At 37.3% G+C, this 20,831-nt stretch overlaps 1 protein-coding gene across 2 annotated transcripts; it reads right to left on the bottom strand.

Annotated features, from left to right (window-relative positions):
* Nucleotides 1-280: 280 nt before the first annotated feature.
* ARL14EP (ARF like GTPase 14 effector protein) lies at nt 281-19,261 on the bottom strand. 2 transcript variants are annotated; one of them, XM_068556323.1, is made up of 5 exons: nt 19,118-19,261; nt 17,654-17,739; nt 7,389-7,864; nt 5,553-5,680; nt 281-4,174 (listed from the first exon to the last, which is right to left on the bottom strand). In XM_068556323.1, the coding sequence occupies exons 3-5, from the start codon at nt 7,812-7,814 to the stop codon at nt 3,946-3,948; spliced, it is 783 nt and encodes a 260-aa protein (XP_068412424.1). In that variant the 5' UTR covers nt 7,815-7,864; nt 17,654-17,739; nt 19,118-19,261; the 3' UTR covers nt 281-3,945. The 2 variants fall into 2 exon arrangements, with proteins under 2 accessions (XP_068412424.1, XP_068412423.1); XM_068556322.1 differs by lacking the exon at nt 17,654-17,739 and having other exon boundaries at nt 19,118-19,259.
* Nucleotides 19,262-20,831: the final 1,570 nt, after the last annotated feature.

The following is a 20,831-nucleotide window of genomic DNA, read 5'->3' as shown; positions in this document are numbered from 1 at the left end:
TGAAGTATTTGATGATTTTTAAAAAATAGGTAAAAGCATTATTTTTCACAGTCTCTCCAACTTCATAAAAATAAAAAGAAACCCAGAAGTGTCCATGTATATTTTCATATCCTCACTCATAGTCTTAAAAATTTGTTGACTGCTGCTGGGCAAGACCTAAGGATGCTAAAAAAGAGAAGCCACTCTACTTTGAGAATTTTAAAAAATATCCCACTTCAATGTAATTACCAGTGTTCATAGTTTAATTTATAAGCAAAGAGATTAACCATTAAGTAGCAGCAGCAGAGAGTTTATTTTCATGAAAATACCAGCAGATGTCAGCAAAAACTAAAGCAGTGTCGCATGAATTTGCACAAGGATGCTAAGCCATTTCTAACAGCATAACCATAATGCAAGAAAATCTCTAATTACAAAAGCTCAGTCCATGTAAGACACCTCAGTTTTCTACATTGCTACTCGACGTGTAATTACCTTTTTGGAGGTGGGAGCGGTGGGCCACGGTGGGATTTAGCCTTTTCAGGGTAGCAAGAGCTCTTTCAACGAACTGAACCGTTCTGATTTCGCTTAACAAAACCCACCTACAACATTACATAAAAAACCAAACTACACTTTAGACAGCCATCCTCACTTAAAAAAAAACACAAAACATCAAATAGTTTACAGAAAATGCCTGTTACCCAGGTACTTCAATACATGTTCAGGGGTTCTGAATGTGGAATATTTATGAGTACTCAAATGCATTTTTGTGGGGAGTTCATAGTTTTCATCAGCTTCTCACAGGGGTCTTTGACCTCCATAAAGTTAAGAACCATGCTGGAACTTACTATAAGTTATATTCTCTGAATAAATCACTCTCTATATGTATAAATATGTATGCATGTTTCAAAATACATCTGTTAAAAATTACTTAGTTGAATCCACGCCAGGAAAGCAGTTTTAGAATAGACTGTCAGGTTGTAGAGCAGCTTGTTATCTAGAAATAGACATAATATTTAAAAAAATAGAAGAATCTCATATATAATATTCCAAAGATAAGTGACTATTTTCTTATACTTGTAAAAGACAAATGGGAAAAAGATCACTGGGATGCCACTCATTTTATTCAAATATATACATGCATTTTTCACTCTAACGTTTGTGACCAACACTGTGGAAGACCAATGTTTTTGGTCTTATGTTAACTTTTCAACCAGGACCCACCTATAGCCAAAGCTACGTGTTTCATACTTTTATGAAAACTTTTATTTTTGCTTTTAGATTAATAACATTCTAAAATAATTTAGCCACTTTGAATCATACTTATGCAAAATACAAAAAGGATCTACACAATTTCATTGTATTCTATATTACTGTAATTTTATATTAAAACAGTAAGTGGACTTGTGATGTAGTTTTTCTGAAACACAGCTTTTATTATAGCCTACTCCAAATCAGATATACCTTTCTCTGTAAACATTTTGCATGCTCACTAAAAGTTTGGTCTCCTAAATAGGCATAATGAACAAATATTTGCAAAATTGTTCGAGAAAGTTTCCCTTAAAAAACTTATCATCTTTGAAAAATAACAGAAATGTTCTACTAAGGAATGTTGAAAGACAACAATTTGAATTTTAAAGTCATTTATTTTGTTGAAAATATGTTCCTGTTTTAAACAAACAAAAAAGCTAAGATTTTAACTTGTCCCTATGAAGAGCTTAAGCAATACACTAAGTCATATTTAGAAGCAAAAAAAATGATGGCAGTAACTCAACCAGGAAGGTCTAACAACCCAGAAGTTCAGATAAAATTAGGAGCCTGTGTTTGTCTGTTCTGTGACAAAATATTTCCTTAATTCAGGAAAAAAAAAGAATCTAGCATCTGATTTAAGTACAGAAAGCCAAAATATTCTTTTTGTCAGTGCTCTGTTGAAACATATCAGTCAAGGAATTGATAAACTGTACTTCTAATAATTGGGTCGGTAAACACTTATAACTTAAATATGACATTTTAATTCCATGGTTGAAAATGGCACTCCATCAAAGTAAAACCAGTCATTTTAAACAGATACCAAAAGTATACAGGAGTAAAAATAAACCTCTTTTGGTCAATTCATCCAATTGGCTGTATAAATCTATTTTCAACAGCTAAAAGTATTTCAAGTTGCTAAAAGCTCATCTGATTAAAGTACTATACTTAAGGAAAACAAAAAGCTAGTTTAGAGGCCATGTCCTAGACAATAAAAAATTTTAGACAGACTGATGGATAGCTGTCTTGAAAAAAAGAGCAGAGAGAAGTTACCACCCACCCCCACCCTCCAAAGGGTACCCATACACATTCCAACGTCAAGATTCAATCAATTTCCAAATAATTTATACTCTGTCTCAACCAGTGTTTCTCCACCTTGTTTCATTATTACTCCATTAAGGAGCTGTTTTTAGCCCTTTTAATCCTAGTCAACACCCTATTAAATTGAAATACCACTGATATAATGCACATCTGCTTATATATTGTATGTATATCCATGTTTTATACATAGAAAGAATAAGATTTTTGCCACCAAGCACAAATTTTCACCAAGAACACAGTCTAAGCAATGAAAGGTTTACAGTATTAAAACTTTTTTTAAAAGAATAAGTGGAGAGAAGAAATGATGTATTTTAGCACTTAGTTATGTAGATTATTTCCAAAATAGTTCAACTACTTAGCTGTATCAAAATTAACTTTTCCTGAAGTAGGTACTATTCTCACCTATAGGTAGTCCTTGCCTTGCATGGGCGGTAGTGTGGGACCATAAAAATGGCAATCAAAGCAATCTTAATAATTAATGGGGAAAATTATTATTGTTCCGTGACCTTGAAAAAAATCTGTCAAAATATTAAAAAGTGTCAGTTATAAACGTAAAAGAAAATGAAAAAATTGTAAAAAAGTATTTACTTGGTACACTGTAATTTATATTAGAAACACTGAGAATTAAAGTGTTATTTCATTATAAAAAACTAATCAGGAGCAATAGTACTTGCCTTTTTGTCAAATAATTTATGGTACTGGGTAAGCATCTTTTCTATACCACTGCAAGTTGTCAGACTCCTTTAAGTTTAGATTAGCTTCCACCATTTTATCGTTTGTGCTGTCAATGTTGTGAAATACCTCTGTAAGTTCCTTTAATGTGAAGTTTGTTACCATCACTTCCTCTGGTACATGTTCCTCCTTTTCTCATTTATGATGATAAGTTTGCCTTCACTGAGTTCCTCTAGCTGCATATCTAGAGGCTCTAGAATAGCAGCAGTGTCAACATTCCCATGATCAGTGATTTCTTCTACAACTCTATGTATGTTCAATTCAAGTCACACTTCTAGCATTATTGTTTCTTCACTGCACTTTCATCTTTGTTGGCCAATTCTGATTATCCACTTTGTAAAATGTCACATGGGTGGCAGGAGTCAACACAACTCTGTGCTTTCCTGTCTGAGCAAACTGAGTAACAGATGTGCAGTGACCAATCACTAGCAGAATTTGAGAGAAGTAACATGACTGATCACTGATCTTGAAGCACATCTGTTACTTGCATAGTGATTTGTGGACTTAAGAGCTAGCAAGGAAGTTTGTACTTCATGTAAATACTCACAATTAATATACCATGGTGACTGAAATTTGAACTGTGCTGTTAGGGAACTGGCTTATTTAACTAAATCACTGTCATTGAAATTTGTCGACCTGGGAATTATGCAAATTGAGGACTGCCTATACACTGCTTGTTCACATTGACCCAGACAGGCTTGAAGCTGACTGCTGAGTAATAAATAGTTCATCAAACTTTACATCAAATAATTTATCTTAAAGCACCCTAAAAGCAACATTAGTGCACAGAGTGCATGTTTGTCACTTGGCAATCAACTTTAAAAGGTACCTTAGAATTTTAGAAATAGACAAAGGAACTTTAAAGATCCCGTAATTTGATACCACAAATTATCCAGCATGTTTGTTATGAATTATTTCTCCTCCTTCTATTTCAATTTGCTCATATAGCCACTTGCGATCACAGCGGCATTCGGCACCACATTTGGTAGAACCGCAGGCAGGACAAGCATAGAAACATCCTAAACAGTCTTCATCGAGGCAGTCACACAGGTCCATTCCACTGAAAATCAGGAGACCCTGGCTATCATAGACCTTACTCTTCGCTGGGATCACTTGTCTGTAATACAAAACACAAGGTGTGTTATACCTTACAAATATATTATTTCTGAATATTTAGTTGAAAACAGTTAATGAAAAAAACTTAAGGAGATAAAATGTTTTGAATTAGGGATGAAACCCCGCCAAACTGATACATGGCTTACCTGACTCAAAGCTACTCTACAATTAATAGCTAATGAGCTCCTTGCGAGAAGAAGAGACCTCACTGTAAAGTGTTGAAACATATCCAAAGGAATGGACAAGAACTGTGTCTAAAAACAATAATTGTTAAAACTATTTACCCCTTCCTTGCCAAAAAAAAAAAAAAAGGCTAGGTAATAGTGGTACATTTTATTAGCAACCAATCTATCTACTGCTTTGTGAACACAGATTTTTATCACAGTATACTATCCAATTATTTTTTATATTGCAATTAACCTGTTTCCTGTTCTTTAATGGACTCTAGCAAATCTTGCCTAAAAACACTTACATGATTCAATGGAAAACCTTCACAGATGGAATAAATGGCCTATGTAGAAAATAATTCTGAATGATTACACTAACATTTGTCAATTTGCATTTTAGAAATGCTCAGTTTAAAAAGTCATATTCTAAACAATTTAGTTTTCTTGTTCATTCTATTGACTGTACTGTAACCTTCTATTTTAGACACGTAAAAAATAAAAAGTAACCTTGTATTCTCATAAAATTTATTTTTTAGCTGCCACCTATAGAGCAGAGACATACTGATTATATATTAGTGCTTTCAAACAAGTGAATTATTTTAGCTATAAGAAGTATAGGGTTTCCCTGGTGGCGCAGTGGTTAAGAATCCGCCTGCCAATGCAAGGGACACGGGTTCAAGCCCTGGTCCGGGAAGATCTCACATGCCACGGAGCAACTAAGCCCATGCGCCACAACTACTGAGCCTGTGCTCTAGAGCCCGCGAGCCACAACTACTGAGTCTGCATGCCACAACTACGGAAGCCCATGAGCCTAGAGCCCGTGCTCTGCAACGAGAAGCCACTGCAATGAGAAACCCGCACACCACAACGAAGAGTAGCCCCCGCTCGCCACAACTAGAGAAAGCCCGCGCACTGCAAAGACCCAACGCAGCCAAAAACAAAACAAAAAGAGAAGTATAATAAGTTTAAATTATTTTAATTATTGTGCCAAAAATGTTATCTTGTTCACTTCATTGATACTTTCTTAGAAGTAAATTTTTAGAGTGGAAGGGGATGCCTTAATTTTCTATGAGGCCCTTGGAGGTTCTTACTAATTCCAGATTATCGAATTTAAAATATCTAACCAGAAACATTCAAAACTTAAGAGAAAGATAGGAAAACAATACAGATGTGAAGCAAGTTAACATATACCTTAAATAACACATAGCCTACCTGTCTGAACCAGCAGCTGCATTTTTTGTAAGCCTTCTTTTTTCTCTTTTACCAGTTTCTGGAGCAAATTCAGTTTGCTTTCCTGGGTTTGCAAATTGTAATGACCTCAGAGCTTTAGCAGTTCTTCCCTGAATAAAGGTAAACAAATTATCAACTCAAATCTTAATATCAGACCATACATAAATGTTTCACTTAATGTTAATCTAGATTATTCCTTAGCTTGGAAAACAGTCTGGAACTCACAAAAAAGAAAAAAAAAGGGTTTTAGTGCCCAAGTGCAACAAAATTTATGTGGCCCATGGTCTGGGACCATATTCAAAGTTTACTGGTTAACTTATTTATGATATTTTCATTATCTAATTTTAGTCTCTGGCATATTAGGAGGAGAGGAGGACAGGCACAGTGAAAATGGCAATGGCTGCTGCCAACATGGGAGAGAAGGCAGAAAAACTGCTGTATAACCCACAGCACACAGCACAGGTTCCTACTAATGATCTTGGGTCCTTAGGAAAAGGTTCGATTACATACATTTTTAAAGCTGAGAAGTAATAAAGTTTCAAGTTCTGTAACAGTATTATAATCCTTTTAAAAAAATCTGGTAAAACAAAATTTTGATGGTTAAGGGTTTAATTTCATTATCTGGGGGGAAAAAAGGTTTATGTGATACATTCCACATGAACAATAGATAAATGAAGTGGAGAATACATCTAAAGTGACAGCAGCAAGTACCTAGTATAAACTGCAAGATAACATTGGGTCCTGGAGATATGCCTTTGAGGGGATAACGAAGGAAAAGCACTACATGTAATTTAAAATTTTAATTTGGTTTATTAATATAATGAAAAGGAGAAAATTGAGAAAAATATGCCAGCAGAAAGAATTATAAATTGCTTATAAATAGAAAATTTGAGAAGTGCTCCTTTGACGTACCAGTCCTTGTTCTGCACCAGAGACAGCTTTATGAAATCTTTAGTTGTTCTGATACAGTTAAATAATTTAAAGGTAACATGTGACTAAGGAAGAGAGTTATAAAATAATTAATACTTACAATGTAAAAATGTATGCTTTTTGACAGTAGGGAGTCCTAAAATTAGTCTTGACCATACCAAGTAAGAATTGAGAGCCAGAAGCAAAGGAAATTCACAAGCATCTTAAAATCCCAAACAAGAATGGGATAGTGCCAAAGCAGAAAGAAAGGCTGAAATAAGAAATAATTACTTCAAGTCACTTCTGAAGTTCCTTTTAAAGCAGCAGTTTTCAAGTCCTTCAAAAAAAAGGGGACTTCATCCTGCTACATTTCAGACCCTTGCTGGCTGGCATATCCTACTGAGTTACTTTGGTATCAGAAAAGGAGCTAGGATGGTTAAGTCCTGGCTGTGCCAGAATGTCTTAGCACTAGGAGCTATGGCTTGAAAGTCTTGGGAATATTATGTTATTCTTTTCCTAAGCTAACTTTCTTTACCAAACAATCTGGGTTTACACAAATATTTAGAAACACCGTTTATTTTCACCTCCCCAACTTTATATTCACTGCCTGCTAGTTAGTATACAGTCATCCCTTGGTATCTGAGGGGGATTGGTTCCAAGATCTGCTGTGGATACCAAAATGCTAGGATGTTCAAGTCCCACAGTTGGCCCTCTGCAACTTTGGATTCATCCAACCACTGATTGTATAGCACAGTATTGACTGAAAAAAATCCACATATAAGTGGACCTGCACAGTTCAAACCTGTGCTGTTCAAGGCTCAACTGTAATAAATAGTGATATAAATGTGATTTCCTTATAATTATAACCCCACATTGTAGAAGTAACGGAGAAAAAATGACTATACATACATCTGAATCAGGTTTTTTTCTCTGCCGGTCTTCAGAATCAACATCCACACTTCCATTGATTATCTGTGTACATTTTGGACAAAGTTTCCAACCAGGTACAAGCTGCCTTCCAAATTTTGCACTCAGAAAAGTGGCATCATCTAAATCAATTACATGTAAATTTTTTTTGGCTAGTTTTTTGTGTATGTTAAATGGGTCACAACATGACTTCTGCAAATCCTCAAATCTGTCGATGTAGATTTTTGCATGATGGAAGCAAATTGTATTGTTCCCAGAAAGTGTCATTCCAGTTCTAAGTTGAAGTAAAAGCATGTCATTTGATGACAATTCTTGCAAAGTCTTGAAACCTGTATGACGAGTATAGTAGGTTTTATGGCACTCATTTGTGGTTCGAAGCTGGACTCCAACTGAACATGGATCCATCATTTTTGATTCTAGCGAATTTCCTCTTTTTGATTTTTGTCTAGCAGATCACCCTAGAGAAAACATTAAAGAGAGTCAGATTTGTGCTGCAAAATTTTTATCTGGGAAACTGAAAAAGCATTTGATAAAATTCAATATCTGCATAATAGAAAGAAAACTCTTAGCAAGCAAGGAATAGAAAGACATTTACCAAGAGCCTACAAAAACATTATTATATTTAATTATAAAACATTAGAACCATTCTCTGTAAAGTTAGAACTACACAAGAATACTTATATCACAGTTTCCATTTAACACCATATTAAAAGGTATTAAAAGGTATTCAATATAAAGATTAAAGAGGAAGAAATAAGAAATATTACTCAAAGATATGAATATCTAAATGGAGAATACAAGAGGTTCAATGGACAAACTATTAGAACCAGAAAGATAATTCAGCAGGCATGCTGGAAACAAAAACATTACAAAGATATCTTACGAGATATATAAATCTTACAAAAGATATGTGAGACTTTTATGGAGAAAACGATCAAACAGAAAGACAAATGACACCTTAAATAAATGTAGAAATTAATCATGGCAAGTGTGACTATAGTAAATATGTCAATTTTCTAGGAATTTATCTATAAATTCAATATGATTCCAATCAAAATTTCACCAGGTATTCCACAACTCCCCCACCCCCTGGAATTTAGCAAGCTGGTCTATATGGAAGAGTAAAGGTTCAAGAGAGCCAAGGTAATCTTGAAGGAATACAAAACAAGAAATTTATTTACTATAAAGCTATTATAATTAAAAGTGTGTGGTATCAGTATACTATAGACAAATAGATCCATGAAAAGATGAGGGCTTGGTGTATGACATGTGGTATTATAAATCAATAGGTATAACACATTAATGGGAGAAAGATTTAATTAAAGATGCTTGGACAACTGGCTAACCACATGGAAAAAGACAGACTAAAATCTTTTTCTCACAAACAAAAATCAATTCCAGATGTTATTATAAAATAAAACTTGAAAAGAAAAACTGTAAAAATGTTTATAAGAAAACATAGAAGACTTTGTGACACTGGGGTAGAGAAGAATTTCTCAAACAAGAAAGGACATATCAAAGAAAAAGATGGACACGTTTGATTTTATGTCCAAATTAAACATTTCTATATAACTCTAAGGAAGGGAAAAGAAGCCACACTGGAAAGGTGTTGTTGGGATTATTATTCCAAATATACAAAAAAAACCCCTGACTTCTACAAATCACTTAGAAAATGACCACCCATTAGTAAATGAAACAAATATACACAGGCAATTCACAGAGGAAGAGAACAAAACAGCCAACAAATGCAGGTGTTTAACCTCATAGTTATCAGGAGAATGAAAATGAAATACCACTTCTCAAACATTTGTTTGGCAAGATTTTAAAAATCTGGTAACATAGTGAAGGCAAAAATGTGGCCAATTCTTACATGCTCCTTATACCTTGTAGGAACGTAAACTGCTGCAACTGCTTTAGAGTTTTTGGTAATTTCTTGCAAAACTGAAGAAGTCCACATCCCAGGGCCTTATATTTTCAGCTCTAGGTGTCTGTGCCAGAGAAATGTATGTCCCATGTGAGCATAGGACTTTGCGCATGAAACATACAAAGTCTTTCAGCATTCATTGCTTTTGACAGTGAAAAATTGGAAATAACCCAATGGTAAAGGGTGAGAAGTTGTAGGTTACTCAACAGGGACTGCTACAGGACAGTTAAAAATAAACTGCATGAATTAAACGAGTCAATTTGAATAAATTTCAAAGATAATCATAAGTGAAAAAGCTGCAAAAGGACATATAGTATATCACGTAAAATTTTACATATACAATAGTATGCATTGTTTCTGGATAAGAACTTGAATACATGCTAAAATATACATTAAGAATAATAGATACCAAGTCTGTGGTATATATACTTCTAAAGAGGAAGGACTTTTTTTTTTTTTTAAGAGAGATTTGTAGAAGAAAAGGCTTGGTGGTATCTACACAAGTTTTTCATTATTTTCTGTGCTCTGTTTGAAATTTTTCATAACTAAATATTTTTCAAAGCAAATGCAAAAATTTAGTTGAATTCTTAAGACAAGTTTTAACAAATACAAGTCACTAGGAAAAAACTGTTGTTGAAAATAGATGTGAACCACTGAAATCCGGGCAGTGGCAGGGTACTGAAAAAGTCAAGGATCCGGAAATCTTGCAAGTGTTTTTATAAGCTTTGCTCCACATTAAAAAAAGGGTTAGAAAGCTTAGATACTTTCTGATATGTTTTCTGCAGAGAGAACTGTAATCAGTAAAGCCATATACAAAGAAAAGACTAGTCTCATGTAATAAAAAATGGTGAGTAAATATACATTTCTATGTCTTAAGTTAAAATACAAAATTTTAAAAGTTAAAAAACAGAATTTATGGGGGATGAGTAGAGGTCGAGAGTGGGCTGAGCCTGGGAGAAGACACTGGAGCGCCCCTGAAGGCGGGCACACTCCCAGATTTGTACCACAGGTGCCTCTCTTGCCTCACCCTGGTCTGGCCCTGGTTGGGAAATGCAGTGTTACCTGAAATACCTGGACATGAGGGCCGGCCAGACACGGTCCCCACTGCCACCCCTCCCAAGAAACCCCAGAATTTAAAGTGTTTGAACATTTTAACTTAAAAATTTTAAAAGCTGATTAAAACAGAGAATATTTTAAATTCTATTTTAACCAACTTTTAAAATTTAATTACCAAGTATAGGTTCCAATCACATCAGATGAAACTGCTTGTATAAATCTAATTGTTTTCTTTTAACAGATAAGTGGGTTAAGATAAATTAAGGAATGGAAAAGAAGAAGCCAGAGATACAGTTATAAAACACCACCACCAAACTATGTTGTACTAAACTTCAGCAGATAGTGTCACAAATCTGGCTCTGACCTTCCTTAACAGTCAACAGGAAGGAAATTTGATCAACTATCCCCACAGCACATTATGGAAACTGCTAACGCTTAATGTCTTATTAATGTCACAGATTCTTTATCTTTGTAGGTAACTATCACCAATTTGTAGCCACTAATGTATAATATGATTTTTTGAACGTAAAACTATTTCTTAGCATTCAAGAAGTTGGGCTATACCCTGATCATATTTGACAGGAAAAGCATCTTGTGACTTGGAAATTTTATTTTAGAAATTCTATCTGTCCCTGGCAATAAAACATTTTTACCCGTTAGGGAGTTTTTTTTTTTCTTTGCTACTAGGGGCTTCTATTCCTTTATTTTCCTTTAATCTTGGCTAAATTACGATCTCATTCACAAGAGTTTATCAGTAGACTCAAGTTGTACCGGTGAGGTTGAATCCTTATTTTTAAGTGATCTGACGCTCTTGGAAATTTGGAAATATGATTAACTCCTACTAAATTAATTTTTCTGGTAAGTATTTGCTTGGACATCTTCCACAATTGCATAACTTCTCTTATTAACCTTAAACCACTAAGAATCTAGACTCTTAGTTGGAGAGCATAGAGCAGAATTTGTTTTTCTTTCAAGTTAGCCATAACCCTACCAGTCTTTGAAAACATCCCCTTCTGGGTAAGCAGTGGCTTCTAACCATTTTGAACTCTTGGCGTACTTTTGAGTACATAATGGAGGAACACTTGAAGGAATTAAATTGCTGCACAATTACGCTGTTTTCTAAGAAGCCATCTCTCAGGTATCACTGTTAGGGTAGAATTATTTACTATTGGAGTTGCCAGATAAAATACAGGATGCTCAGTTAAATCTGAATTTTTGATAATGTATAAATAATTTTAATTATATCCCAAATATTGCTAAAAAGTAATTTGTTGTTTGTCTGAAATTCAAATTCAATTGGGCATCCTGTATTTTTATTTGCTAAATCTGGTGGCCTCATTTACCATGCCTTTTTTTTTTTTTTTTTTTGCATATTCCAGTGAGTAGAGATCTCTTTGGTGCCAGCTTCACATTATCTTCCACCTCTTATTTGCTGCTAAAAGAAAACTGAACTACTTATGAACAAATTACAGGACCTGCTCAGTTAAAAATTAAAGTGCCCCATCTGACAGAAGACAAATCACTAGTTGCAGTACAAAATACATTTTACACATTGCTTAAAGCTCAATGGCATATTGATACCACTAACTTGAGTGAAACCGTCACGGTAAAAGTGTACACACCTGTGTTAAAGCAGTTTTACGTTCAAGCATTGCTTTAAAAAAAAAAAGTCAGGTTAGCTCAAGGAACACAAAATTTCAGGCAGTGATCTTCAGTGGTTACTGCCTGCCTTCTAAAACCTATACCCCTCTGGTTGCTCCTCCCCTGTTGTATCTCCCAGTGTCCTCATTTCTGTTCTCTTCTCTGAAGCTGAAGTTCTGCTATAGAGTTTTTTGGATCTGTTTCCTAGCAACTGTTTCTTTTGCTCATTTTGGCCTGTGCTCTGGCAATGTGGCCCACAATTAGTATTTTTGTTTCTTCAAGCGATAGTCTAGTAGCTTCATGTTGCTCCCTTCACCTGCAGTATGGTGCCATGTTCTCCAGTAATGATTATCTAATATCTTCCTCAATTAATAGTCAGAAATACATTACTATTTACTGTCCATGAACTACTGAATAGTACTAGCATCAGCTGGGAACTTATTATTGAATAGAAAAGAGAAATCTCAGGAAAGCCCCACACTCACTGAATCAGAATTGCATTTAAAACGGAAATCCCCAGGTGATATGTAAGCACAGTACAGTTTGAGATGCACTGCTTTAGATAACTCAATTAAAAACATTAACCAAGCATCTTCTATATTTATAGAGTATATCAAAAAAGAGTAAGAAACACACACACACAGACATGTACTTGCCTTCCAGGAAGTCCGACACTTAGGGAAGATTATTTGAGGGGGGGAGGGGGAGTTGTAAATTTCATAAACTAGGTATAGAAAGAAATACCTGCTTCAGTGGAAAACTGCACTGCTGAAGAGTACAACCTTCAGGGTTTTCACATTCCCATTACATGAGAGCTCTGAGTCTTTCATTGCCTTTGAGCTATTTTACAGCTGACAACTGTACAAAACTAACAGCAATGCAAAACTCTTGTCTATATTCTTGTAAATTCTGTCTGGTAGAGGTACAATTGACGCCCCTGGCCCACTGTGGAAGAAGACAGTTTTGCCTCTATTTGCTCGTTTATTTCAATATTCCTGATCAATAAATGTGTCTGTTCTTTTGATTGCCATTTGAACTGATTACATAACATCTTACCAGTCCCCTCATTAATAAGGTAAACAAAAACCATGTGTTGCTAATTTTATATCTGTGTGACAGTCATGATTTTACTTCCTTCTCCCTTTTTTTGTGGGAAATTATATTTTAAACATAGGAAAAAATTAATTTGCTCCAGCCAAGTCACTTCGACGGAGTGAAAAAAAAAATCCAGTTCTTACAGGTTAAGATGAAAACCATGTAACAAACAAAAAGCCCCAGATGTGTTCATTTAGACCTGAGTAATTTAGATTTGTTTTCCACTCCCCCCACCACCTCAGGAAAATTTCACTGATACAAATGAGACTGGTCTTTAAGTGCTTTCAAACTACACATAGTGATGGAGGATTTTTTAATTCCTGAATGTCAATGAGTATCCTAAGGCCTTCCTGTATAAATGTTTCAATGAATTTTATTTGTACACTTAATTATTTTCCACTTCAAATAGTAAAATGCCTTTTTAACAAGTCAAATTTTACCTGAGACCTGTGTTCCTGGTTCTTGAATAGCCACGGTTAAAGAAACCCTCCTACTCCTCTCCATGTGGCTTCCATAAGACTCAAGAACATCCCCTTGTTCACCTATGACCAGGACAAAGGACCTCCAAATTCCCATTGTCTCATTTATAAATTTATGAATAATTAGCTGAACTGCTTGTTGAAAATAATCAATTGGAACAAAATGCTTGTTAACCATATTTTAAGTTTCTTTCCTTCCCCTAGGTCCCTGAACTTTGGCCTACCCTCAGCCAGAGCCAGCAAAGGACCCTTCCAGAGAATAGGCTGGCCTCAGGGCAAAACAATCTGGGATCTACAATCAGACCAAGCAGTTCTGTTTTAGCTTTGTTTACTCATCCCTTGAGAAGCTGGTAAATCTTTTGGTCAGAGAATTCTCTCCACTGCTATAATCCCTTTTCCCCTGTTGCAATAACCCTTTCAATAAAGTCTCTCCTTACTAACTCTGGATTTTATTATTTGACACTTTCTTTTAAAAGTTCTGCATTTTCAATTTTCTCTTGCCTTAGAATTGCCAATACTTTCCTTCAGTACCTAAACAGAGTATGTTTTGTGATTCTAAGATTAACTTACAATATTTTTATAGCACTCCCAGAAGAGTCGAGAGAGAATGAAATAAATATAGATTTATTAGACCCCTTCTTCTATACCTTAGGTAGTAAACACAAGCATTTGCTCCTCATATATCTGAACACTGACAAGTTAGGGAATAAGCTTTTGTAAAAAATTGAGGTATTACCTTACATAACATTATATTAGTTTCAGGTATACAATGTAATGATACAATATTTGTGTATATTGCAAAATGATCACCACAATAAGTCTAGTTAACAACTGTCACCACAGTTATAAATGTTTCTTTTCTGTGATGTGAACTTTTAAGATTTACTCCCTCAGCAACTTTCAAATATGCAGTACAGTATTATTAACTAGTTATCATGTTGGATGTTACATCCCCATTACTTACTTACAACTGGAAGTTTGTACCTTTTGACCCCCTTTTCACCCATTTTGCCCACCCTAACCCCCTGACAATGGCAATTACCAATCCGTTCTCTTTATCTATGAGTTCATTTTTTAAACATTATATTTTAAAGTTATTTGTTTTTTATAGATTCCATGGAATAAGTTTTAAACACTATCTCTTGCTATTCATTACCCAACTCTAAGGTAGGTAGGTTGGATGCAATGAAGAAGCTGAGTGACCTCATACAAGGCCACGATAGTAGCAAGTTTCCCTAATAACACAAGTTCTAGGACATGATCACAGGCCTCCTGTAGGAGTTAGTCAAAGCAGAACCACAACCATCACTTCCACTAACAAAACAAAAGCAGAGGGAGATAGTGGTGCTTGGATACCACTCTTCAAGTTAGTGGGAAAAAGAGCATTAAGAGGAAATTTAATGAAAAAATAAATTACTGAATTTTTAGGTCAATTTTTAAGAGTCTTTCCCTTTCAGGAAAAATGCCTTGTTTTTTCAGTATAGGGGTCTTACAATTTATAAGGCATTTCCCCATTTACCTTTTATTTATTTAATTAAAAAAACAATAACTTCACCCTTACTTTGCAAATCAGCAGTTTCAGTCCTAGGCGTGCACCTGCCTGAGCGCGCACGCACACACACACACACGCACACACACACACACAAATCATGCCTCTGGCAACTGATAACTTTTTGTGCCCATTATCTTCAAATACTAACTACCTACAGGACACTTGAATGGGTACTAATAGAAGGGTTAAATGGCCAAGTGGGATAGTCTTAAACCTCAAGAAGACCCAGGCCCCATAAGAAAGATAAAGTGAACTTAAAACAAAAATATGGTCCATAGTATTATTTAAAATAAAATATTTGGGAGGTTCCAGTCAAAGATGGTAGTGTAGGAAGACCCTGAACTCATCTCTTCCCACAGACGTGCTGAATTTGTACCTACATACAGATCCATTCCTGCCAAAGAAGAACTGAGGGCTGCAGAACAAGTGATAGAGGGACGACACAGGGGATGGGTAAAAGAGATGGAGGCATGGTATCGATGGGAACCCCAACCCTGACGAGGACCTTCGGTAGGGAGGGGTATCACTGAGGGGCCTGTACGCAGACTTGCCCACCCTAGAGCAGAGCAAAGAAGCGACTGTTTAAAGGGCACCTACGCTCTAGATGAAGGAAATCCATTTACTAACCCTCAAGCGTCTGCCAAATGGGCAGAGAACTGCTGAAACTGTCTCCGTGGTCCAAGGTGCCAGAAAGTGCCATTTTTTGTGTGTTCCCCTTACACCTTAATAGTGCGGACAGAATCACGGTCCAGGTACTCTTACTGGCCTGCCAAGGCTGCCCCAGCATGCCCCAGGCCCACCCCACCCCCCAGCTCCAGCTGTCCTGCCAAGGTGGTCTGAGCATGGCAAGCCCTGGGACCGCATTCCTCCCCTGCTCCACTCATGCTTGCTCCAGCTCCAGTCACCCCACTAGGGTGGTCCCAATGTGAACATGCCCCAGGACACACTGGCCCACACCTGCTCCAGGTCCAACCAGCCTGACAAAGCTGCCTGGCACACACGGTCCATACAGACGACACTCCTACACAAAGCCATGCCTTCCAGACTTGGAGAGGTAGATGTTTCACCTAATTAATACGAAAACAGAGTTAAACAAAAGGAGGAGACAGAGAAATATGTTCCAAAAAAAAAAAAAAAAAGAAAAAAGAACAAGATAAAAGTCCAGGAAAAAACCCTGAGGAAATAGAGATAAGTAATTTACCTGATAAAGAGTTCAAAGTAATGGTCAAAAAGATGCTTAACAAACTTGGGAGAAAAATGGAGGAACACACTGAGAACTTAAGAGTTAGGATAGAAAAGAACCAAACAGAGATGAAGAATACAATAACTGAAATGAAAAATATACTGGGTCAACAATCTAGAAGACAGAATAGTGGAAGTCATCCAAGCAGAAAAGCAAAAAGCAAAAAATTTAAAAGAGTTTAAGGGACCTCAGAGACAACATCAAGCATACTACATTTGCATTATAGGAGAAGAGAAAAAGAAAACATATTTGAAGAAGTAACGGCTGAAAACTTCCCTAACCTGGGGAAAGAAACAGATATCCAGGTCCAAGAAGCACAGAGAGTTCCAAACAACATAAACCTAAAGACACACCAAGACAAACTATAATTAAATCAGCAAAAGTCAAAGATAGAGAATTTCAAAGACAGAAAGAGAAAAACAACTAATCACATACAAAAGAACCCTCACAAAAGAACCCTCAAAAGACTATCAGCCGGTTTTTCAGCAGAAGCTTTGCATGATATATTTAAAGTGCAGAAAGGAAAAAACCTGCAACCAAGTACTCTACCTGGCAAAGTTATCATTCAGAATTGAAGGAGAGATAAAGAGTTTCCCAGACAAGCAAAAACTAAAGAAGTTCATCATCACTAAACCAGTCTTACAAGAAATATTAAAGATCTTCTTTGAGTAGAAGAGGCCATAACAAGAAATAAGGAAATATATGAAAAAAGAAACTGCACTGGTGAAGGCAAATTTATAGTCAAGGCAGTGCATCAGCTGCTTAAAAACAGGTATGAAAGTTAAAAAACAAAGGTAGTAAAATCAACTATAACTACAATTAAGTATTTAAGAGATACACAGAATAAAAAGATGTAAAATATGACATCAAAAACATAAAACATGGGGGAGGGGGAGAGTAAAATGTGCTTTTAGAGCATTCAAACTTACACAAGAATTAGGTTAAAATAAACTGATATATATATGTGTCAATATACATGAATCTCATGGTAACCACAAACCTATAATAGATACACAAAAAAAAGAGAAAGGAAGCAAACATAACACTGAAAAAAAAAATCATCAAACCATGAGGGGAGAGACCAAGAGAAGAAAAGAACAGAGAAGAACCACAAAAACAACCAGGAACAATCAACAAAATGGCAATAAGTACATACCTATCAATAATCACTTTAAATGTAAATAGACTAAATGTTCCAATCAAAAGACACAGGCTGGATGAATGGATTAAAACAATAAGACCCATCTATATACTTGCCTACTGTTCACATTTGGCACAATTCAGCAAACCCTTCAGGTCTCCAAACTCCATTTGTGATTTCTCTCTATTTCTATGGTCCTTAACTGTCAAAGAGAACAGAATCCCTTGATTTCAACAACTGAAAGATTATTTCCAGACTAAGATGAATGAGCAAAGGTCTCCTTATTCTACCTGAATTCTGGATGTGGTCAACATTGTCAAACAGTACTTAATACTATACTTAAACTGCCAAACAGTTGGGTAAATGATTGTGACACTGAAGTGTAAGCTATTCAGTTGAAAACACTTTCACCTCTTCCTAGAAAACAAAGTCTGGACTCTTTAGCATGGCATTACTTGTTCAAACGTCACATACTCCAGGTCAAAATAGTCTACTAGCAAAGTTCTTTTATATTTTATGTCTTCATATTGTCTGTTTGCTTGGAAAGCCAGGCAATGCTAACTAATCCTTCAAGACGGTGCCAGCGTCTTCACCTTTCTGCTGTGCCTTACCCAAATACTATTGTTATAGGTCCTTCTTCCTCTGTATTTGAAACTTTTACTTTTCAGCTGTTGGAAGACAGGAGCTATATGGTGTTATTTTCTCTACCACTCAAGGCAAAAGACTAAGGAACTTCAGGGACTTCCCTTTTCATAGCACTCATCACAGGCTTTCTTCTTTGTTAGTTTTTCCCATTATGTATTACGCTCCGTGAGGGCAAGGAATCACCAGGGTCCTGTTACAGCTGTAGCTTCTCTAACTAGCACAATATTGGCACTTAGTAGATAACATCTTTCTTATGAATACATGTTCCTAAACTGCCAGAATCTCACACAAAGAAGGCTGAATCTGCCCAAATCAATGTGACTAGGTGCTCAGGATCCTGCAATTATTCCCACCTCAACCCTGTGCTCATATGCATAACGCCCCTACTTCACGGCTGTATCAGAATATTGCAAGCCACCAGATACATCATATGAGCCTCTACCATGTTCACGGTATGGGAATGGAAGAAAGAAGACTATTTATTCGGCATCCGGCCTCAACCAAACAGCTAGGGCTGGGAGGGCTCCGATTTAAAAAATAAAAACCAAATGGCAGAGATATAAGCTGTGGATGGGGCTCTAGGCCACAAAGCTCTCCTCTAAATAAGACAAGCCTAAGTCAAAATTAGCAGGGCTCCAGGTCTCCCTAAGAGAGGCGGCGACCCGCGGGGTCAACAGATGCGGCGGTAGGAACCGTGTTGGGCCTTGACACAAGGGGCCGCAGATGAAGCGGAGGAAGCGGGGAACGCTGCAGGGTGGCAGGCTGGCGGAGGCCTCAGCTAGCAGCTGAAAATCCCCCTCACTCCCCCTCACGTGTCCGACCTGCTCCCCCTCCTCTCCTGGGGACCTCCATCACCTGGCCCGGGCCCTCCTCCCACCCAGGGATCGTTCTCCACGCCCCCGATCCTCCCCAAAGCCTCCCCCAGCCCTTCCCACCTTTAGCGGGAGCGCTCCACCGCCGGGGTCCGAGCCACACCCGCAACGTCTCAGCTGGGCCTCAACCGCCGGCTTCTCGGCTCTTCCCGGCGCTACCAGCGAGAGGGCGGCGAGCCAGGCTAGAGAGTCTCAGCGCGACCATAAAGAGAGGCCTGGGAGAAGCCTAGAGGGGAACGGAGCTTGGCGCCCACGCCTCCGGGGCGGAAAGGGCGGGGCGGCGTGAATTGGCGAATGAATCAAGGTGAGGCAATGGTTGCTTCAGAGGCTGACTGGATTTTTTTTTTTTTTTTTTTTTCTGTTCTTGGGCGTTAGGGAATTGGGCGGTGTCTGGGGCCACCTTTTACAAGATGCAAGTTTGGCTAACTTGGGTTGTGTTCGCGAATCTCTACGCCTGTGCGTGACGCCACATTCTTGCACCCCAACCCTCCTAATCCCTGAAGGAGAAGTGAATGAGTTAAAAAGACCTTCAGAAGAGACCCTGTATTTAGGGTCTCAAGTTTTGATTTCTTTCACTCAAGCGAAATATATTCCAAAATGCATCTCCTTTATTATAAATTATAAGAATAGCTATGTTTATTACTTTGAGTAGAGTGTAGGCACCAGGAAGATGCTTGCAAAGTTTCAGAAGGGAAAACACACACACACACACACACACACACACACACACACACACAGTATCTTTCTTGTAATCCTATTGTCTGGACCAATTTAAGAGCTGATTAATTTCTAAAGCAGACTTTATTCACCTACAGTCTTTGAGGGCCCTAAATCCCTTAGACTGAAGCGTCTGAGCCTGCAGCCATTTTCAGGTGGGGGTAGGAGGGCCCCTTCCCCCACCCCGCCGCACTGTTGTTTTTTTAACTAGCCAGGTGAAAAGTGTGAGACAGGGAAATAAGATCCACCGAAGCCCAAGCTTGCTAGCAATACTATACACACCTACTGTAAGTTGTTTTTTGCAGGGAACCTCTCTAATGGTCCTTCCTAACACCTCCATGCTGCTTTGAACCCAGTCAGGGTTTTGCCGCTGCCTAATTTACACCCATCTTAGAAATGGGAGAAAGGCAAGAACAATGGGTAATCCCCTCAACTGTGTCCGCAGGAGGTGACATTCAGTAGTTCTTTTAGTAGTTACTTTGTGATTGGCACTTTGCTAAGTTATCATGAGAGAAGAATGAAATTTATACCTGCTTTCAAAGAGCTCATAGACTAATGAGAGAGACAGAGGAATAAATAGTTAATCACAGTGTGGTGTGATAAATGCCATCAGAAATGCAAGGATATGGACAGGATAAAATGAGAGGTGCTAAAGCAGGGAAGTTCTGGGAGGAGATTAATGCCTGAATTGAATTGTCGTATGGAAAACTGCTTGATGCAATGGTGGCCTCCAAGTAAACTGTTAGGCAGTCTATCCTAGAGGTAGTGAAACAGAAGGCTCACAGGACAAATTAAGATGCTTGAATAACATGGTTTACTGAATCAATTTAAATATCTAGTGAAAAGTAAGGGGAAAGAGTTGGGGAAAGCTGACGCACTTAGGCTAGGGTGCAAGAAAGTGGAAGGACAACATCAGCTGAGTCATGCGTTATGCAGTGTTTGTGTGTTGTCTGCCACATCAGCCTTTTCCACTGATCTTATGCTTATGAGGACTAGCGTTGAGGTTACAGCAAGGAGGCCCACAGGTGGAAAGTTCTTTGGGCCAATGGCACACACCTGC

Source organism: Eschrichtius robustus, chromosome 11 (genome assembly GCF_028021215.1).
Source record: "Eschrichtius robustus isolate mEscRob2 chromosome 11, mEscRob2.pri, whole genome shotgun sequence".
NCBI classification, from domain to species: domain Eukaryota; kingdom Metazoa; phylum Chordata; class Mammalia; order Artiodactyla; family Eschrichtiidae; genus Eschrichtius; species Eschrichtius robustus.
Note: the sequence above shows the minus strand (reverse complement) of the source record. Positions and strands in the feature narration are given on the sequence as shown.

What these genes read in the sequence shown, in the direction of transcription:
- ARL14EP (XM_068556323.1), bottom strand. Translation starts at nt 7,814, where the DNA reads ATGATGGATCCATGTTCAGTTGGAGTCCAGCTTCGAACCACAAATGAG. An exon ending in GAAAAAAACCTGATTCAGAT is followed by an intron (nt 5,681 to 7,388) that starts GTATGTATAGTC and finishes ACCTTTATTCAG; the next exon opens with GGAAGAACTGCTAAAGCTCT. An exon ending in GCAGCTGCTGGTTCAGACAG is followed by an intron (nt 4,175 to 5,552) that starts GTAGGCTATGTG and finishes TTTGTATTACAG; the next exon opens with ACAAGTGATCCCAGCGAAGA.